This window comes from Panthera pardus, unplaced genomic scaffold (genome assembly GCF_024362965.1).
Source record: "Panthera pardus isolate Hobbes unplaced genomic scaffold, ASM2436296v1 HiC_scaffold_16, whole genome shotgun sequence".
Taxonomy (NCBI): Eukaryota; Metazoa; Chordata; class Mammalia; order Carnivora; family Felidae; genus Panthera; species Panthera pardus.
In genome coordinates this window covers 121,371,266-121,392,609 of record NW_026526721.1, presented here as the reverse complement: position 1 = coordinate 121,392,609, position 21,344 = coordinate 121,371,266, and the positions used below count along the sequence as shown (strand labels likewise).

The window sequence follows — 21,344 nt, the reverse complement described above, 5'->3', positions numbered from 1 at the left end:
CTGCCCTTTCGAGAGACATGGGCGGGAGAGGTAGAAGCCAGGGGTCCAGGCTGCCGCCTCAGGCACAGCCTCACACAGTTCAGGTGGTGTTTCCTAGCACACTCTGTTCCGGATTCTCCCCTCTGGAAGTTTCCCACGTCCCTGCTCCGCAGTGTTGCTAGGGAAGGCCATGCATTATTTAGGACTGTTCTGTTGTGCAGCATTCCCATGCTCATGAAGGGGCTCGCTCGATCTCTATATCCCAGGGGAAAAACGCGGGCCCCACCTGTGCTGTGGGGACCATCTGTGCCAGTGACGCTTGTTGGGACAGAGTTCATCAGAAAACGCTGCTTATGTCCCAGCTGCAGTCACAACACTTATTGCTGGGGAAACAGTGAAGCTTGCTAAGAGAAAACTCCAGATTCCAAATGCTTTCTAGATATGAGCTGAGGTCCCTGCAGAGCATGATGGGGCCGGTTGGTACAGGGATGCCATATATTTTAGAAGTGAATGCGTAATGACATATTTGTCCATTTGGGTAATTAAGTGGAGCGACACTTGACAGGTATAGACACAGAAGGCAGAGAAGCCACGCCATTGGCGAGGAGGTGACACGTAGTTGGGGTCCTATAGAGGAGGCAGGCTTCTGGCAGGCGGGCGGGGGTTCTGACAGCTGAAGGAGCAGCATGAGGGGAGGCCCAGAGGCATGCAGGGAATTCTCTGAGTCTTCTGACACCAAAACCATAGTCTACGGATGAGTGATTAGCACGGTGTCAGGCACATAGAGCATGTATGTGATTGCCCATATGCGTGTCTTCTCATTTCTTTTCCCGAAAACAAACAGTACCCACGCGTACTGAAGTTCAGGTTTCAAGGCTGGCGCTCAAACCTTCCCCTATCTGCTGACCACTGTCTATAGCTGTTGCAAAAGAATTTCATCTCCTGACCTTAAACTGTTGATCTTTTTTCAAAATATCAACGTAGGGATGGATGTAGGGTAGGACTCACATCTTGGCATCTTCTACTACGAGCAGAGGAGACCTCAAGGGGCCCAGGGAAGCTGCTTAAGCCACCAATCCCTGTGTGAAATCTCCACCATTCACCGTTTCCATCACAGATATGGACTCTTTAAGCCAGATGATCTAACTTCCCCACTTTGTTGACAGCAAAACAGAGTCCCTGAGAAGTTCTGTGGCTTACTTGGGGTTGTACAAGGGGTTGGTAGAGAGTTACGGAAGAATTCAGGTCACCACAGAACCTTGGAAATGATTGCCTTGTGATATTTTTAGCGTGGAACCAGACATGCAGCCCCAGCTTCAATAAATCTTCATCAAGAGCAGAGCATTGTCAATTAGGACCATGTACTGAGGCATTTTTAGAAACACAATAAGTAAATTGTTACTATTTTTAATGGTGCCTCTTGGGCTGATGGCCTGAAATAAGACCTACCATAGAGAGAATGTCTTTAAGGCAAGGAGCATGCTGTGGCATACTATCGTCACAACACGTGGCTGGAAGTGTTGCTGTCCCCACTTTACAGATGAGAAAAATGTGGTCCCGAGAAGGTGAGCCAACTGCCTGGCCCACTGGTGGTGGGAGCAGGAGACAGGGTTCCGAACCAGCTTCCTCTCCTCACTTGGCCCCATTGAAGCCGCTGGGAAGACGTCTGGCTTGTGTCCACACCCCCCAACCATGGAGTGGAGGCACTCCCCACTCAGTCAGTGACCTTTTATTTTTCTTAATGCAAATGCATTTTTGATGTATAAATATGCAGAAAGCATGCAAATCTCAGGTGACAAAGCTGGATGGTTTCTATAAACTGAACACACGGGTACAACCAGAACTCAAAGAGCAGGACAATACCTGTCCCCCAGCTTCCTCCTGTCCCTCCTGTTTTTTTTTTTTTTTTAATATTTATTTACTTTTGAGAGAGAAACAGAGTGTGAGCCAGGGAGAGGTAGAGAGAGAGGGAGACACAGAATCCAAAGCAGGTTCCAGGCTCTGAGCTGTCAGCACAGAGCCCGACGCGGGGCTCGAACTCACAAACCATGAGATCATGACCTCAGCTGAAGTCTGACACTTAGCTGCCTAGCTGCTTAGCTGACTGAGCCACTCAGGCGCCCCTCCTCCTACCTAATCGCCCCCTGCCCAGTATCACCACTGCCCTAATGTCATCATCTTGTTTTGGGAACTTTATAGGTGAAGTCACACAAAATGTACTTTTCTTTCACTCAAAATTATGTTTGTGATTCATCCGTGTTTTTGCATATAATTGTGGGTCCTCCTTCTCATGGCTGGTTAGGGTCGTGCTATGTGAAGATACACAATTTACACTTACATTCCACTGTTGGTGGACAGTAGAATTGTTTCCAGATTTGCGCTCTTACAGATACTGCTTCTGGGGCATCTGGGTGGCTCAGTGGGTTAAACGTCTGATTCTTGACTTCGTCTCAGGTTGTTATCTCACAGTTTGTGGGTTTGATCCTCGCATCAGGTTTTGTGCTGACAGTGCAGAGCCTGCTTGGGATTTCTCTCTCTCCCCCTCTCTCTCTGCCCCTCCCCTGCTCGCTCTCTGTCTCTGTCTCAAAATAAATTTTAAAAACCAATAATGCGTCTATGAGCATTCGTGTACCTGCATTTAGTACACTGGTGCACACTGGAAGGAAATCTGCAGGCCACAGGCTCAGCTTTAGTTTTCCGAACCAGTTGTGCCAGCTTACATGCTCTCAGTGTCATGAGAGCTCCAGTTGTCCCACATCCTCATCTGCACTTGCTATTACCTTGTTTCCATTTTGGCCATTCTGGCTGGCAGACAGCAGAGTCACATTATAGTGTCAGTTTGCACTTCCTGGCAATTCATAAAGTTGAGCACTTTTTCACATACTTACTGGCCACTTGCATATGTGCTTTTGTGAACAATGACTCCTTTTCAATTGTCGTTTTGGTTGGAAAACATTTCTGAAAATGGCTCCTGTGCTGAAAGATTCTGTGTTTCTCTTCCCACCTGGTTGATCATTTCCAAGCCTCGGCATGTGGTAGTTCTCCGAAGGCTTCCAAAGCCAAGGGGAGTCAGAGAGAGGAGTTGGAGGGTGGGCCCAGCCAACACTGGGCATCCCTGAAGTGCTGGAAGTTCCACGGCTGCAGCAAGGCCTTGCTCTGTGCACTCTGGCATTGCTGTGCAGCCTTCAGTTTACAGGTCGCTCAGAAATTAGCAGAGATGATTTTTATTTCCTATTCAGAGCTAAAGATGTGCCCTGAACTCCAGCCCCAGCCCCCTTTCTCACTTCCTTTGGAGTTGGGCTCTGGACTGATTTCAAAGACCACAGAGGAATGAGGATAAACAGAGTTCTTTCCTCCTCCTCAGCCCCTAACTAGGCAGGGAACACACAGGGCATTGGGTTTGCTTGACAAGGCTTAGCATTTTGGGCATTGAGGACCTGATGTGTGCCTAGAGCTTTAAAATATTTAAGGAAGCTTTCAAGCTCTGGCATGATTATCAGACATTAACAGCTCAGAATTTTCCTGATGCAAAGTGCCAGCCCCTCTCCCCTCAGAGCCAAAACCTACCTTGTTAACAGCCCTCCCCAAGCTTATCCTCACCAAGGGCAACCAAACAAACGCACGGGTGGGGAGGAGATAGCTAGAAATGGCACGTGTTAAACACCTACTCTGTGTTATCATGCTAAGTGCGTTACACTTTCCAGCTCACTGAATCCCCACCACAATTAAATCCCCACCTGAATTGAAAACTGCCCTGTTGGGTCGGGGGAGGATTTACAGGAGCATGGGGGAGCTAAGGCAGACATGCTTCCAGGTAAGAGCAATTTATTCCAATAGCTTAAAACACCTATAGAGGACATGCCCCAAGGCAGAACATCAATTTGTTCATTGAACAGACAATTTCCGGGCCATCCCCCTGTGTGCAGACTGAGGGCTGTAGGTCCTAGGACAGGTGAGTCGGGTCATGTCCTTTAAGAAGTTCACAGGCTGCTTGTGACGAGGAATGGAATTGAAAACCCTTGCCACATTTGTCTAAGTGGAGGAAGAGTGCACTTCTGGTCAGGACACCTTGTGCACGGGGCCCACGTGGGCTCTGCCACGAGTGGGGACCGGCTCCTGGCTTGGGCCCTTACCGGCCATATGTCCTTGGGCAAGTGACTTACCCTCTTTGTGTTTCAGTTTCCTCCTCCTTAAAATGGGGATGGGGTGCCTGGGTGGCTCAGTCGGTTAAGCATCTGACTCTTGGCTTCAGCTCAGGTCACGATCTCATGGTTTTGTGAGTTTGAGCTCGGCATCGGGCTCCGCGCTGACACTGCAGAGCCTGCTTGGGATCCTCTGTCCCTCCTCTCTCTCTCTCGGTCCCTCCCCCACTCATGCTATCTCCGTCTTTCTCAAAATAAATAAGCTAAAAAAAAAAAACTTAAAAAATAAATCAATAAAATGAGAGTAATAATAATAGTTATAATAACTTCTACCCCAAAAGGTTGTTGTGATATGAGTTTGATAATACATTCACGTGAGCAGTTCCCCACAGCACCTGACCACATAAGTCTTCAGTAAAGAGTGACTACAGTTAACCTGAAACTAATGTGACATTGAGTGTCAGCTATACTCAAATAAAAAAATATATAAATAAACAACTTAAGTAACTATAACTAGATAGGAGGATTGGGATTTGGGAGGGGGTGTTCACAGAGGCATGATTTGGGGAGCAGCGCAAAGCTTGGATCAGAACCAGATGGGAGGACAGGGAGAAGGAGAGCTGGGTACCAGGGTGTAGCTATGGGAACGCCTCAAGAGAGGTGTCGGGTGTGGGTCTAGGCATGGTGACTGTGTGACCATGTGACTGACGGTGACTGATCTGCTTTCTGGGCCTGAAAAACAGGAGGCCAGGCCTCCCTGGCCAACATGAGTGTTCGTATGAGGGTCAAAAGAGGATACGGAGGCAAGAATGTTTAAAGCCACCAATACTCCCCATGGATATGCCACACAGCACAGCCTCGTCTCGAGTGAAGGAGAGCTGGGGACACTCTGGTGTGTGGCTTCCAGTGCACCGGCCACGTCCTACTTTAACTCGAATGGCTCTCCATATTAACTCCACAGCTCTCGTAAATGAAAATTCCTCCAAAACACACTCTTGACCTCTTTCCCATCCCTTATATTATTCCTATCACAACTCTTGTGTTAGTATTCACTACTTACAGTTTTATGACATCTTAGCACATTATAGATGCTTTTAAACTGTCACTTGTTCTGTTACCAAAAAAGCATTCAGACGCAGCTTCAGGGGGCGCCTGGGGGCTCCATTGGTTAAGTGTCTGACTCTTGATTTCGGCTGGGGTCATGAGCCTCACACCGGGCTCTGTGCTGACAGCGCAGAGCCTGCTTGGGATTCTCTCTATCTTCCTTTCTATCTCTCTCTCCCCTCCCCTACTCTCTCTCTCTCTCAAAAACAAAAACAAAAACAAAAACCTTAAAAAAAAAAAAAAAGATGCAGCATTAGGCCTCTAATGTGTTACCATCAGCTTGGGGAAACTAGCCCTATACAAGCCATATGAGACAACATGTCACCACCATCCTCTCATTCCTGACCCAGCTGACCAGCACCATTCCTCTCCCTCCAGACCTTCTAGGCTGTTTTATGCCTCTGTGCCTTTGCCTGCTCTCTCGGCCTAGAATACTCCCCTCCCTAACGTGACATAAAACTCCTATTCATCCTTCAAAACCTTTTCAGTAATCCTCTCTTTGAACCTTTCAAACAATTCTTCCATAGGAACTGCCCAGTTTCTGCCCCTTGTGCACTTAGGAATCATTGCATCTATTACACTCTGTTACAAGTATTCACCTGCTTAAACTCCAGCCCTGAGCCCTTCTCTACTTCCAGGACTGCCTCTGGACTTGGTTTAGTTATCTCTGTATACCTAGGTCCAATCAGAGGGCCTGGAAGAGAATAAGAGCTTAATAAATATGTGCAATAAAACTAGTTAAACTTGGTCCCACATCCAGATGTTCTATGGGTTATGAATTTTAATTCATGAATTTTCCCAGAACTGGATATTAGAAGAAAATACATCCCTCTGCTGATTATCAAAAGGTGCTACAGGAGAAGTTTGAGGGTTCAACGGAATTTCAAACAGCCTCCCCAAGCCTAACCTGTTTCTAAGAGGAAGCCCACTGCAGATCCCCTCCTAGGTCAGAGGCTTTCATTTTTATCGGGACCTGCAGAGAGAAGTATTTTTTCCATTGAGACACACGGAACATGCATATCAGAGAAACAGCTTTCGTGGAATACTTACTCTTGCTATGGTCATTGCTCTCCATTTTCTCTTTCTTGTCTTTCTTCTTTGTTTTGTTTTTTTTTAATTATTTTTTTAAATTGCTGGTCACCATCCAATGAATTGATTTCAGAATTCTTTTTGTTTATTTATTTATTTATTTTTATTCTTGAGTGGGAGAGAGAGACAGAGTGTGAGAGGGGTAGGGGCAGAGAGAGAAGAAGACAGAATCCGAAACAGACTCCAGGCTCTGAGCTGTCAGCACAGAGTCCGCAGCCAGGCTCCAACTCACCAACTGTGAGATCATGACCTGAACAGAAGTCAGAGGCTTAACTGACTGAGCCACCCAGGCGCCCCTCTTTTTTTTTTTTTTTTAGTGTTTACTTATTTTTGAGAGAGACAGAGAGTGAGCGGTGGAGGGGCAGAGAGAGAGGGAGACACAGGATCTGAAGTAGGCTCCAGGCTTCAAGCTGCCAGCACGGAACCCGAAGCGGGGCTTGAACTCACTCATGAGCTGTGAGGTTATGACCTGAGCCGAAGTCCGACACTTAACCAACTGAGCCACCCAGGCACCCCGGTTTCGGGATTCTTTAGTCTAACTGAGCCACCCAGGTGCCCCGGTTTCAGGATTCTTTAATCAGTTGCTTCCCACAGTTTGAAAACCCCTGCTCTAAGCCTCCAGCTAGTATAACTGAAGAAGCCTTCCCGGAGGAGGAGTCCCAGACCTGGAGGCCAGATCAGAGGAGCAGGTGCGCCTGTGGAGGGCAGATGGTAGGCAGGGGTGAGCAGGTGTGTGAAGGCAGCAGCAAGACTAATCCACTTTCCTCTCATTGCAGCTGAGCCCCTGCCGCTGATGGACCTGTGCCGGAGATCCATCCGCTTGGCCCTGGGCCGCCAGCGCCTACGGGACATCGGCGCCCTGCCCCTGCCTCAATCTCTCAAAAACTATCTGCAGTACCAGTGAGGCTGAGGAGCAGCAGTGGGGGACCCACACACAGCAGGGCCTGGGCCTGTCATTTCACGGTCACACAGTACATTCAGGAAGGCGTCCTCCTCCTCGCCTCAGAGCGCCAGGACACTCCGTTCTTGGAAAGGACCAGGATGCATTCCCAACGTTGAAAGTGAAATGTCCCTTGCCAACAGTATTTGCCACCCTGGAGGCAGCCCTCCTAAGTCAGGCGCCTCCTTGGGAGCCATGAGGAGCCCGGAGCCTGCGCCCAGCGGAGATCCTGCCCCCCGACCAAGAAGACACAACGGCCCCGGTATTGATCAGAGAGCGTGTCTCCTTATTCACGAGAATGAATGAAACATTTGGGCGGGAGGCTCGCTGTGGTGTGCCCGGGTGCAGACAGGGCCGGGGAAGACTGGCCAGCTCGGGGAGGAAAGTGCAGCGGAATGATGAAGGACGAAAGCAGCTTGGCGCCGACGCTCTCTTGACACCTTGGGACTTTGTGCTCCTTTGAAAGACTGTTACCCAGGGATGCCTGATGACAGAATTGGCAAGTGGACAAAGCCGTGTGTAGACCCCTTCCAGCTTACCTCTTTGCACATTGTTTACTTACCCTTTCACGTGCCCTCTGTCCCCACCGCTGACCCACAGTTCCCTGGCTACCCCGGGCACCTCTCTTCGGGGAAGCTGAGTCTGACTAATTCACCCCGGGGACAGAGTGTAGCCTTGATTATTATTATCTTACATCTGGTGGCATTTTAAAAGAGGAATGTGGTGAGGGCAGTGTGTAGTCCAAAGGTGCTAATGGGGGAAGTGGGGGCATTGTGACACCCGAGTGGATGATGGCCTCAGGCTGGGGAGCCTTCCTGGGGTGCTGAGGGACTCTAGGCAACTGTCCATTCGGATGTACCTAGCCGTCACAAAGCTTTATTTGAACGAATTATTTTTTCACTTTAGGAGACACGAACGAGTTTGTTTCTGTTTCAAGCGTGTGTGCGATGTGCTGTTTATTTATCAGCTTGGGGCTGCACGAGTGGCCCTGGACCCGTAGGGGTGCGGGTCCAGAGCCTGGTCCTCTCCTGGGGATGCCGCCACCACCCTTGTCGGGCATCTCTCGTGCGCTCCCAGAGCTGTGTCCAGACTCCGTTATAACTGGAAATTGTCACCGCAGTGGGATCCCAGAGCCCCAGACGGCACCGCCTCCCCCGACTTTAATGTGAATTTGACTGATGAATGAGGAGCGTTTCTAATAAAGTGTGTTGTTCAGTCCTTCCGCTGTTTACTAAGTGCTGTGTGGGGAGGCGTGGGAGGGCGTCCTTCATCAGCCTGGCTGGCATGTTCCCAGACCCTCATAAGGCAGAAGTGGGAACCCCTCTCCAGGCTCTTTTCACGTCTTCCGTCTTGTCGTTCCCACTTGAGCCCAAACCCGAGTCATTTTACAAAGGCCTGCCCTGGAAGAACAAATGTGTCTGGGGCCTGGGTCCCCACAAAGCTAGTCACCACGGTGGGAAAACAGGTTGGACGATGCCGGGGTGGGGGTGTCCAAGGGTGGGCTCTGCAAGGAGCAAGGGTCAAGCAGGGTGAACCCTACGGGATAACAGCTTCAAACTGGACCCAGAGGTGGAACTGGATGTGACTTTGGATGTGCATGTCATCATCGAGGAGTGGTGCAAACGGCTGAAGGGTGAGTGTGCAGCCGAGACAGGCTTGGAGCTGCCAGCAGGTCAGGAGCCAGTTCAAGACAAGGTCTGGGCCAGGACGGGCACAGCATTCACGCAGCAGTACAGGCCACCAACATGCACGGTGCCAACCTCTGAGGGCCTAGAGCACAGGCAGATCTGTCCCTCCAGGGGAGATGTTTACAGATGTTATGGACTAATAAAGGGAGAGGAAGATCACAAAGCTGGTGTAGGAAGATAAGGGCCTGAAGGGAAGGCTTCCTGGAGGAGGAGGCACTCCTCATACCTGTTTTTTCAGCAAAAACAACCTAGGTGAGGACAGACTGAAAGCATCAGACCGGCTAAGCCTACCACCTGGGTCAGTGTTCTTCCCTTGCTCTGATGTCAGGAAGGAGGCTGGGCTCAGTTTTGGGAGTCAGGGGACCTGGGTTTGAGTCCTAGCATTGTGACTTAATGTGCTGTGACCTTGGGTAAACCGCTTCCTTTTCTACACACTGTAGTGGCTAGACCAGGTGGCCAGTGGACAAGGATCCTTCCTCTCCTGACTCCTAGGGTCCTAGTTTCAGCACCAGCTTTCCAGCTTAAAGACACCTGTCTTGCCCACGCCTTGCTTATGTAACTTCCTTCACCCCAACAATACTCTCCCCGTCCTTGCTTTACCTTCTCTAAGATCAGCTTAGATTGACCCTCCTCCAGGAAGCCCTCCTTAAAACCACCTACCAACCTCTACCTGCTCTGAGAGTCTGCTCCTCGCCTCCCAGGCTTGAGGATGCCTCTCCTGGCTCCCAGGGCCCTTGCCCAAGCGCTGGCTTGGCTGTCCCAGTGGGCTGAGAGCCTTGGGGTGGTAGAGCCTGGGCCTGTTGTACCCACACAGACCTGGACCAGATATGTGGTCTCAGCAAAGGCCTGCGAGGTGGAGATGTGTGTGGAAGTGCCCCCTTGTACCTGGGATGCCCATGGAACCTGCAAGGAAAGTCTCTGGGGGAGAGGAGGAATTCCTGCTAGAGCCAAGGACCTGGCCATGAGCCTCCAGGAACTCAAGCCCTTTCACCCCCTTAGCCATTCCGCAGGTATTGTTGGGCATTGGAATGTGCCCAGCACTGCCAGAACAGGAAGGAGGGGATGTGGCCCTGCCCTGCTGGACCTCCCATTCTGAGCTGGAGACAGGTAACAGGAAGCAAAGCCATGGAATGAAGTCAGAGGGAAAAAAGGAGCTGGGCAGGGCTAGAGAGCAGGGAGGGGAGTGGAAAGGGCCCAGGATTGATAATGGTGAAGGAAAACCAGTGCAGAGATGCAGAGTTGGGAAGAAATGAGAGGGAGCCATACACAGAAAGCAGGGGTGGGGGGTGGGGGAGGTGGATCTCTGGGTGGGGGAACTTCCTGCTGTCCCATCCTCAAAGCAGGAGCTTCTGGGCCCTGGTGAGCTGGGCTCAGGTCAAGAGCCACTGTGCTGCCACCCTGCCTCAAGCACTAGTTCAGTTTGCCTATGATGTGTGACATGTCCCCAGGGTTTCTAGTGTATTAGCACTGTCTACACACACACACACACACACACACACACACACACACACCAGTGCAGGCATCCCGGGAGCCTCTGACTACTCCCCAGAGCCAGTGCTCATCACAACCCAGCCCCCAGCTCTCTCTCATCCTTGGCACGTTCTCTGAGGTTCGGCCTTTCTCTCCATGACCTGGTTCTGCTGGAGGCACTTGCTGAGACAGTCCCGCTAACTGCTTTCTAACTGTCTATGAACAGAGCATATGGGGGGCACAGCCCCCCACAGAGCTGAGCTTTACCACATCTAACATTGCCACTTTCTGGACAAAGGCCATCCTCTTTCCTTTGCTTTCTTTTCAAACCCTCATGCCAGCAGCTGGCTTCTTTGGGAGCCATCTTTCATTAAGAAACAAAGATTTCATCACCTCACTGTGTGGCAGCCAGACGGGCAGCAGGTAGCAAGGAACACGGTTACTTGGTGGTTGATTTGTGCAGGACAGCCGGGCCCGCTCTCCAGGACCCGGCTCCCAGCTGCAGCCTCTGAACGGGAGACACGGCTGGGCCTCAGCCAACGGACAGGAGACCATGTGGCACCTCTCCCCAGGCCCCTGGCAAGGAGAGAAATGCCCACATTGAGTCCAAAACACAAGGAGCTGGTCTTCTCTTCCCTCTAATTCTGAGGGCCTGAGTCCCATTCCAGTCTGTAGACGTGTTTTGTCTTCCCACTTCATGTGTGTGTTTAAATAAAATTGAGCCCAACCCAGTAAAATCAAGTAATTTAACAGAAAATCCAGATTTCTGATGTCTCCTAAAAAATAGGGAGATGAGCTGAGACCAGGCCCACATTCCTTGACGGTGATGTTGGCCAAAGCTGAGTAGTGACAGCCTCTTGAGAAGAGGCCTCTGTTCTGTGATCCAGCCCTAGGTCCACCCTTCCCACAGCACAGCATCAGGACCTCTCACTGCCAACCTCCCTCATGGGTGTAACTGTCTGCATCTGGGTCAAGGCTTCTGAGTTCACCTCTCTGGACTATTGCTATAACACAGTCACATACACAAGCACACTCAACCAAGGGCGGCTTCAGGAGGGGAGTCTGTGAGTTCTAAACTTGACTTTGAAGTGCCTCACAGCCTCGGGCACCGATGTCCAAGGAGCTCACAGACACCCAGGATCTCCGCCCAGATACCAGGGTTAACCAGTATGCCCCTGGTTAGATGATGAACTCTTAGAGGACAAGGAAAAGAATCCCTGGGTACTCTTTTTTTAAATGTTTATTTCTTTTTCAGAGAAAGAGGGAAAGAGTGTGAGGGACAGAGAGAGAGGGACACACAGGCTCTGAGCTGTCAGCACAGGGCCTGATGTGGGGCTCAAACCCATGAACCGTGAGATTATGACCTGCGCTGAAGTCGAGCACTTAACCGACTGGGCCAGCCAGGTGCCCCTCGGGTACTCTTTTAATAAGCTGCATGATATGACTAGGCAAGCCTGGCTGCACTTGAGAATCCTCTGAGGAACTTTGTAAAAAGTCCCGGTGTCTGGATCCTTCTCCCCAGGCCAATTAAATCAGGACCTCTGGGAGTGGACTGTGGGCTTTGATAGTTTGTAAAGCTGTCTAGGTGATTCTAATGCACAGCCAAGTTGAATCTCTCTGGAAGCGGTTCCTAATTAAGTTTTCTCGGTGGAGACATGGTGGACACTGGGGTATAAAGCTTATCAGAGAACAGAGACAGCTATCCTAGCCCACCCAGAATTCCCAGGGAAGAGAAGATTTTGAAGGGCAGTTATCACCAATGTGATTAAGTCCAAAGCCAGGGAGTACTTCCCAACTATCTCTCTTCCTTTAGTGATGCTGAGTTGGCTGCTCTCCAGAACCGGAGTGGAAGGACCATTCACTTCTGCCCCAATGGCGCACAATTCTTGACTAATTCATTCCAGCCCCACCCACCCCCCTGACCTGTGGGGCCCATGGTGTGTGGAGAATATACTAGAGAGATTTGTCATGATCACTTGAAATTTCCATACAACAATAAATACAGAAAATACAGAGTGACTGAGAGTGGCGTGGTCCTGGATGTACTGTTTTGAGTAGAAGAATTGAGAATGGTGAGCCCCAGCTATAAGAACGCTTTGGTTCCCGGTATTTCCAAACCTTGCTTCCTTAAGGAAGATGGCACATATGACCTAAATAGTGATGCCCTCCTCCACTTCTTTGATGGGTTTGGGGAGTAAATAAGTAGCGACAAGCTCAGTGACAGTGTCCCCACCTGCTTGAGATGACAGACAAGAAAGGTTGCCCACTTTCACCACTTCTGTGCAACATTATATTGGAAATCCTAGGCAGTTCAATAAGACAAGAATGAAAAATTAACAGGTATAAAAGTTAGAAAGGAAGAAATAACACTATCATTATTTGCAGATGACATCACTGTATAGATAGAAACAAATCTTTAGAAAACTGAGAATCAATAAGGGAATTTAGAATGATCACTGGATACAGGGTCAGTGTTTTTTTAAATTGCATGTATAGGGGCACCTGGGTAGCTCAGTCAGTTGAGCCTCTGACTTTTGATCTTGGCTCAGGTCATGATCCCAGGGTTGTGGGATTGAGCCCCACATTGGGTTCTGTGCTGAGCGTGGAGCCTGCTTAAGATTCTCTTTCTCCTCTCCCCCTCCCTTGCTTGTGATCTCTCTCTTTCTAAAATAACATATAAAGCAAAATAAATAAATTGCATGTGTACATATTAACAACAATTAGAAAATAAAATTTAAAACAATGCCACTTACAGTACAAAAATAGGAAAATCTTTTTTCTACATTTATTTTTTTTACATGTTTTAAAATTTCTTTTCTTTTTTTTAAACGTTTATTCATTTTTGAGGTACAGGGAGAGACAGGACATGAGCAGGGGAGGGGCAGAGAGAGACAAACATACATAATCTGAAGGAGGCCCCAGCTTCCAAGCTGTCAGCACAGAACCCGATGTGGGGCTTGAATCCACAAATCATGAGATCATGACCTGAGCCAAAGTTGGATGCTTAACCAACTGAGCTACCCAGGTGCCCCTAATTTATTTCCAAGTTAGTTAACATATAGTGTAGTCTTGACTTCAGGAGTAGAACCCAGTGATTCATCTCTTACATATAACTCCAGTGCTCACCCAGAAAAGTGCTCTCCTTAATGCCCATCACCCATTTATCTCACCCCCTCCCATCCTCCCTCCAGAAACCCTCAGTTTGTTCTCTGTATTTAAGAGCCCCTTATGGTTTGCATCCCTCTGTTTTTATCTTATTTTTCTTTCCCTTCTCTTATATTCATCTGTTGTGTTTCTTAAATTCCACATATCAGTGAAATCATATGGTATTTGTCTTTCTCTGACTGACTTATTTCTCTTAGCATAATACCCTCCAGTTCCATCCACATCATTGCAAATGGCAAGATTTCATTCTTTTTCATTGCCAAGTAATACTCCATTGTGTGTGTATACACACGTACACATATATACGTATACATTTATATATGTATATACATGTATATATGTATACGTATATGCGTATATATATATGTATATGTATATATGTGTGTGTGTGTGTGTGTACACACACACACACACACACACACACACACACATATATATACACACCACATTTTCTTTATCCATTCATCTGTCAATGGAAATTTGGGCTCTTTCCATAATTTGGCTATTATTGATAGAACTGCTATAAACATTGAATACATGTGCCCCTTCAAATCAGCATTTTTGTATTGGATAAATACCTAATAGTGTAATTGATGTGTCATAGGGTAGTTCTATTTTTAATTATTTTAACTGTTTTCCCACCAACATGCATTTCCACCAACAGTGCAAGAGGGTTCCTGTTTCTCCACATCCTTGCCAACATCTGTTGTTTCCTGAATTGTTAATTTAAAAATAGGAAAATCTAATGAAAGGTATGCAGGGCCTCTACAAGGAAAACTACAAAACATTTTCAAGAGACATTGAAGAAGCCCTAAATAAATGGAGAGATATACCATGTCAATCAGAAGATTCAATATTGTTCATATGTTATTCTTCCCAAAATGATCTATAGAGCCAATGCAATAGCAATAAAAATTCTGAGTTTGTTGTAGAAATTGACAAGTTGATTCTAACTTCATTTGGAAATGCAAAGGACCTAACACAGCTGTAATGATCTGAAAAAAGAAAAGCAGAGTAGGAGGACTTATGTTATCAGATACTGAGAGTTGCTATAAAGGTAAATTAAAATGGCTTGTCAGTGGCATTAGGATGAACAAAGAGTTCAATGACTAGACTAGAGGTCAGAAACAGACCCACACTTGCCTGGTCAATGATTGTGTCACTGAATTTCAGTGAGGGAAAGATGGGCTTTTTCAATAAGTGGTGCTGGGTCAGGACGCCTAGGTGCCTCGGCTGGTTCAGGGCTTGACTTTGGCTCAGGTCATGGTCTTACAGTTCATGGGTTCGAGCCCCACATCAAGTTCTCTGCTGTCAGCGCAAAGCCAGATTTGGATCCTCTGTCCCTCTCCCTCTCTGCCCCTGCCCCCCTCAAAAATAAAAATAAACGTAAAAAAAAAAAACAAGTGGTACTGGGTCACTCGGATATCCATAATGGAAAAACCATGAATCGTCACCCCTGCCTCACATCACAGACAAAAATTTACATTGAAAGTGATTAGAGGCATAAACACGGAAGTAAAACAACAACATATGTTTTCTAGAGAAAGCAAGCAAAGCTTTCTTAGAAGCACAGAATGCAGTATCTATAAAGGAAACGATAAATATATCATACTTGATGAAAATTAAGAACCCTTCTTTATCACGGGACAGCTTAAGAGAATGGAAAGGCAAGGCACGGTCTGGAAGAAGCTGGTTGTAACACACAGAACTGGGTGCATCGTGGCTATTCTTAACAGGCCCAAATTGGAAAAAAAACAAATGTCCATCACCGGAAGAGAAAAATAAATTGCGTCATATTCATACAGCGGAATAGTATGCATATAATGATTTTTAGTAAAAAAAAAAAATGGACTATTGCTACGTATGACTGAGTGGATCTTGTGACAATGATGAATGAAAGAAGCTAGACATAAAAGAATACATAATTTCAGGGGTACCTGGGTGGCTCAGTCAGCTGAGCATCTAACCCTTGATTTGCAGCTCAGGTCATGATCTCACATGAGTTCGAGCCCTGCCTCAGGCTCTGCATTGACAACACAAAGCCTGCTTGGGATTCTCTTCCTCTCTTCCTCTGTCTCTCTCTCTCATTCTCTTAAAATAAATAAGTAAACATTAAAAAATACATGACTTCATTTAGGTGAGTTCAAAAACAGGCAAACATACCTCTGACTGGACAAGTCAGAATAGTGTTGCCGTCATACAGATATCCAAAGGAGAGGATCGGGCATGCCACCTGTCTTGGGGATAAGCATGAGAGAGCTTGCTGGGGTCCTGGAAAACTTCCACATTTTCACCTAGGTGATGGTTACACAAATATATACATACGTAAAAATTCACCAAACTATCTACATAAGATTCACGTACTTTGTTTATATATAGGATACCTGAATTAAAAAAAAAAAAAAAAAAGGAGAGAAGGAGCTTAATGCCCCCAAAGCAACTTCCTTCTCATTGAAAATGCTTTGGATTCAATGCAATATTTCCCTTGACATCAACTTGTATGGTTATCGCATCTGAGAAGAAAAAGGAGGAGGAGGAAGGAGAAGAGGAAGAAGGAAGAAGCATAAGAAGAAAAAGAAAAAGGAGAAGGAGGAGGAGAAAGAGGAAGAAGGGAAGAAGGAGGAGGGGGAAGGAGAAAGAGGAAAAGGGAAGGAGAGAAGAAGGAGAAAGAGAAGGTGAAGAAGGAGGAAGAGGAGGAAGAGAAAGAGGAAGAAGGAAGAAGGGAGAGAAGGAAGAGGAGGAGGAGGAGCAGGAGGAGAAGGCAGTTGCTGAGAGATTTGAAGGTTTTAAAGAAGAAAGAATCCCATTGTCTCGTGAAAACATTTTCAGAGAGCTGAGGTCCTAGAAGCACTCCCAGGAGCGCAACATCTGTTCAGGGATCTCCCATACCTAGTGGCCTCCTATAAAAGCTAGTGTGGATGCCCTTATGAGCCCAAACGCACACAGGGGAGAGGTTGCACGTTTCCATCTAAAAATGCACATTTCTTTCCTGGATAATAGTCATGTTACCTAACAGCCCCTGGGACTGTCACATAGAGCTTAATCGGATATCACTGCCCACTAGCTACAGAAAAATCCACCTTTTTTTTTTTTTTTTTTTTTTTTTTGTAAACAGAGAAAACCAGCCTTTTTCCTCTCCTTAAGAAAAATGTCTTGAAATCGCTTCTCCTTTATCAATGTGTGGGCAGTCCTGCATTCCTCCCAAACTCCTCCAAGATTTTCAGATGAAGTTGCCAGGACTGGTTCTGAATTCTTAGAAATTTAAAACAGAGACTGAAAATAATCTTTTTTGGTAGAAATACAAACAAATAGTTCCAGATGGAATCGCATGATGCTGGGGCTGGAGTTACAGGGATATATAGATGAGACAAAACAGGCAATGAGTTGAAAACTGTTGAAGCTAAGTAATGAGAACACGAGAGTTTATTATACAGTGTAGTCTACTCTTATTGTTTGAAATCATCTACCATAATAAAAAAAAAAGAAAAGATTCTCTGCAGGTGAATTGATTTGGATGGATGAACATTTACATCTGATCACATGAATTAACAGGGAGATTCTGACTGCTGAAAGCCACTTGCCATTTCTCATCCACCTTTGAAAATGCAAGTGACATTTCCTGATTTGCACTCCAGGTCACTAATAATTTTCTACCATCCATGTGTCCTTCACTAACTGGAGTCTAAGCCTGGGGTTTAAAAGTTTGCAGTTTTCTTTTTTGATCATTCAGATATATTTGGTTTTTATCTGCTCTTTTTTATCTGGATTCTTTCATTCAGCATAATTATTTTAAGATGCATCCATACTTCTTTTTTTTTTGTTGTTTGTTTACTTATTTTTGAGACAGAGGGAGACAAAGTACAAGTGGGGGAGGGGCAGAGAGAGAGGGAGACACAGAACCTGAAACAGGCTCCAGGCTCTGAGCTGTCAGCAGAGAGCCCGATGCAGGGCTCGAACCCACAACTGTGAGATCATGACCTGAGCTGAAGTCGGACTCTTAACCGACTGACCCACCCAGGCACCCCCTCCCCCCTTTTTTAAGATGCATCCATGCTTTTATGTGCAGCAACAGTCCATTCCTTTTTCCCACTGAGTAGCATTCTGCTGGGTAAATACACCACAGCTTGTTTATCCATTGATGGACATTTGGGTTGCTTCTGGATTGGGGCAATTACAAATAAAGCTGCCACAAACATTTATATGTGGGCATATGCTCATTTCTCTTGGGTAAATACATAGGAGTGGAAGATTGGATCATATGGTGTATAGGTGTATGTTTAACTTTTTAAAAAAACTGACACATTGTTTTCTAAGTTGGTTGGGACATTTTACATTCCCAGTGTGTGAGTTCCAGTTCCTTCACATGATCGCCAACATTTGATATGATCAGCCTTTACGATGTTACGTGTGCAGTGTTATCTCACTAGGGTTTTAATTAGCAGATCGCTAATGATCTTGAGCTTCTTTTCATATGCTTATTTACCATCCATGTATCTTCTTTGCCGAACTATCAGTTCAAATCATTTTTACATTTTTAATTGGCTTGCTTGGTTTTCATTATTAAAATTTGAGAGTTCTTCACACATTCTGAATGCACATTCTTTATCAGATGCATCCTGTATTTTCTCCCAGTGTGTGGCTTGTCTTTTCATTCCCTTCGTAGTGTCTTTTAAGAGCAGAATTTTTTTTCACTTCTAAGAAGTCCAAATCATTAATTTCTTCATGTATAGTCTGTGCTTTTGGTGTCTTATTTAAAAATCTTTGCCCACACTTACAAAGGTTTTATTCTATGTTTTTCTTCTAGAAGTTGTATAGTTTTAGGTTTTACATTTAGGTTTTGATCCACTTTGAGTTAATTTTTGTATATTGGGTAAGGCATTGATCAGAGTCATGCTATTGCATATAGATATCCAAATGTTTCAGCACTATTTGTCGTAAACATTATCCTTTCTCCACCCAATTGCCTTTGCATCTTTGTAAAAGTGCAGTTGTTCATAAATGTGCGGTATTTTTCTGGACTCTGTATTCTGTTCCATTGATCTATTTGTCTATCTTGGTGCCAATACTCTACTGTCTTGACTACTATAGTTTTATAATAAGTCTTGAAATCAGTATTAGTTCTCCAACTTTGTTCTTTATGAAGTTCATTTTGGCTAGCCTAGGTTTTTTGTAGTTCCATATAAATTTTAGAATCAACTTGTTCATTTCTCCACAAGAAAATTTGCTTGGATTTCAATAGGATTGCATTGAATCTATAGATCAATTTAGGAAGAAATGACATCTTAATACTACTGAGTCTTCCAGCTCATGAAAAACATATATCTGTCCATTTATTTAGGTCTTCTTTAATTTCTCTCAAAAGTGTTTGATACTTTCAGTGGATAAGTCTTGCGTATCTTTTGTGAGATTCACCCTCTCAGTATTTAATATTTGTTGCTATGTTGCTATGTTAAATTAAAAACAATTTCTACTTCAGATCACTGGTACCTAGTGTATAGAAATACAATGGATTTTTTCGGGGCGCCTGGGTGGCTCAGTCGGTTAAGCGGCCGACTTCAGCTCAGGTCATGATCTCGCGGTCTGCGAGGGCTGTGAGTTCGAGCCCTGCGTCGGGCTCTGTGCTGACGGCTCAGAGCCTGGAGCCTGTTTCAGATTCTGTGTCTCCCTCTCTCTGACCCTCCCCCGTTCATGCTCTGTCTCTCTCTGTCTCAAAAATAAGTAAATGTTAACAAAAAATTTAAAAAAAAAAGAAATACAACGGATTTTTGTATATAGATCTTATGTCCTGCAATATTGGTACACTCACTCATTAGTTCCAGTGTCTTTTGTAAATTTCAAGGTACGAAGTTGAATAGAAGTGAGAATAGACATTCTTGTTTTGTTCCTGATCTTAAGGGCATAAGTATCAAGTTTTTCACCTTTTAAAAAAATTTTTTTAATGTTTATTTATTTTTGAGACAGAGAGAGACAGAGACAGAGCTTGAGCGGGGGAGGGGCTGAGAGAGAGGGAGACACAGAATCTGAAGCAGGCTCCAGGCTCCGAGCTGTCAGCACAGAGCCCGACGCGGGGCTCGAACCCACGAACCGTGAGATCATGACCTGAGCTGAAGTCGGTCGCTTAACTGACTGAGCCACCCGGATGCCCCAACACCTTCTTATTTTTCTCCTTCATCACCCCAACTCCGTGGCCCTGATCAGGCTGGACATGCAGTAGGTGTTCAGTGTGTGATTGCTCTATGGCAGGAAGATGTATTGGAGTGTTCACTTCTCATATTCTCTTTGTGGTAGGAAACTCTCCCAAGGAGGAAAAGGTCATTTTTCTCTCTTCTCTTGCCTCTCTTAACAGATAAGGGCAGACAGGGTCTAGACTCCTTCGCCTCTGGAGGTATTGATAGATTCTGGGTTTTAGAGCCCAGAACAGAAGCTGCCAGGAATTTTAGTTTGGAGTCCCCAGAAGCAGACCCCAAGATGAAGATTTGCACACAATCTGGGAGATGATCCCAGGAGTCACATGTCGGGGAGCAGAGGGAAAGGGAGCCAAAGTGGGTATGTTAACGAGTGGGTTACCACTTGGGACACCTGGGCTCATCCTACTTGGACCTGTGGGAGATTGTGGGGAACACAGACATGCACTGTCTCACCCCAGGGGCCCAGAGCCGGTGTATTTACCCACCAAGTGCTATTCATCACTGGTTGAAGTTGTTCTCGAGACGTTAGCTTCTGGGTACTTCTGGCCCGCACCCTGGGCCAGGCACACCCCTGTGCCAAGCAGCTGGAGAAGTCCCCGGGCAGAGTGTCGGGGGCCTGCAGGAAGGTGCTGTTGGCTTCCCCAGAAAGGTGAGCTCTGGGGTTAGGGGCAGTGTACCTACAGTGACTGCTACATCTAAAACCTAGAAGATGGCCCCTCCTCACTGAGGGGTTAAGCTTGGTTCTGCCTGATGGGAAGGAATGGAGGCTAGAGCTTGGGGCTTTGGGTGACTTGTGGGGACAGAGGGGAGGAAGGTGAGTCCGTGCAAGGTGAGAATGACACCTCACGTTCACAGCAGGGCCTCTGAGGGGTGGCACACAGATGCTGGGTACTGGGCCCTCAGGGGTATGACTCTGGGGAACAACAGCGAACAAACGCTGTGCCCAAGCTGGAGGAGGAAGGAACACCACCCATTGTTTGTTTGTTTTTTAATGTTGTTTATTTTTTGAGAGACAGACAGAGATAGCACATGAGCAGGGGAGGAGCAAAGAGAGAGAGAGAAAGACAGGATCAAAGCAGGCTCCAGGCTCTGTCTGAGCTGTCAGCACAGACCCTGACACGGGCTCAAACCCCTAAACCATGAGATCATGACCTGAGCCACAGTTGGACGTTTAACCAACTGAGCCACCCAGGCGCCCTGGAACACCATCCATTATAAATGGGCAACATAGGCCATGAGAATCTCAGTGGTGGCCGTGATGGCCTGAAGACCAGAGATGCTTCCTCACGTTTCCAGAACTGTGCAAGTTCCACTGGCTCCTTGGGTGACCCCGGGGAAGAGAGAGTGTCCCCAACAATGGGTGATGTTGGGCATCTCACTGCCCTGGTAAGTAGGGGCTGAGATGCAGATTGAACTTGATCAGGAGAGGAGAAGTAATGTGATGCTTCTTGCTTTTGAGTGTTGTGGAGCAAATGCAAACCGATTTCAGTGGTTGTAGTGAATAAAATTTTGAAATCAGAGGGGAAAGAAGCCTGAAACATGGAACCACAACCCCAAGGGCGAGCAATTAAAGTTAAAT

At 46.6% G+C, this 21,344-nt stretch overlaps 1 protein-coding gene across 1 annotated transcript in view; it reads left to right on the top strand.

Moving 5' to 3' along the window:
• SPSB4 (splA/ryanodine receptor domain and SOCS box containing 4) overlaps window positions 1–8,472 on the top strand; it is an 80,749-nt gene extending 72,277 nt beyond the window's left edge. Inside the window, exon 3 of the mRNA XM_019438066.2 lies at window positions 7,091–8,472. Coding sequence (XP_019293611.1) covers window positions 7,091–7,218 — 128 coding nt within the window. The 3' untranslated portion in view covers window positions 7,219–8,472. The remainder of the gene's footprint in view (window positions 1–7,090) is intronic.
• The last annotated feature ends 12,872 nt before the right edge of the window (window positions 8,473–21,344 follow it).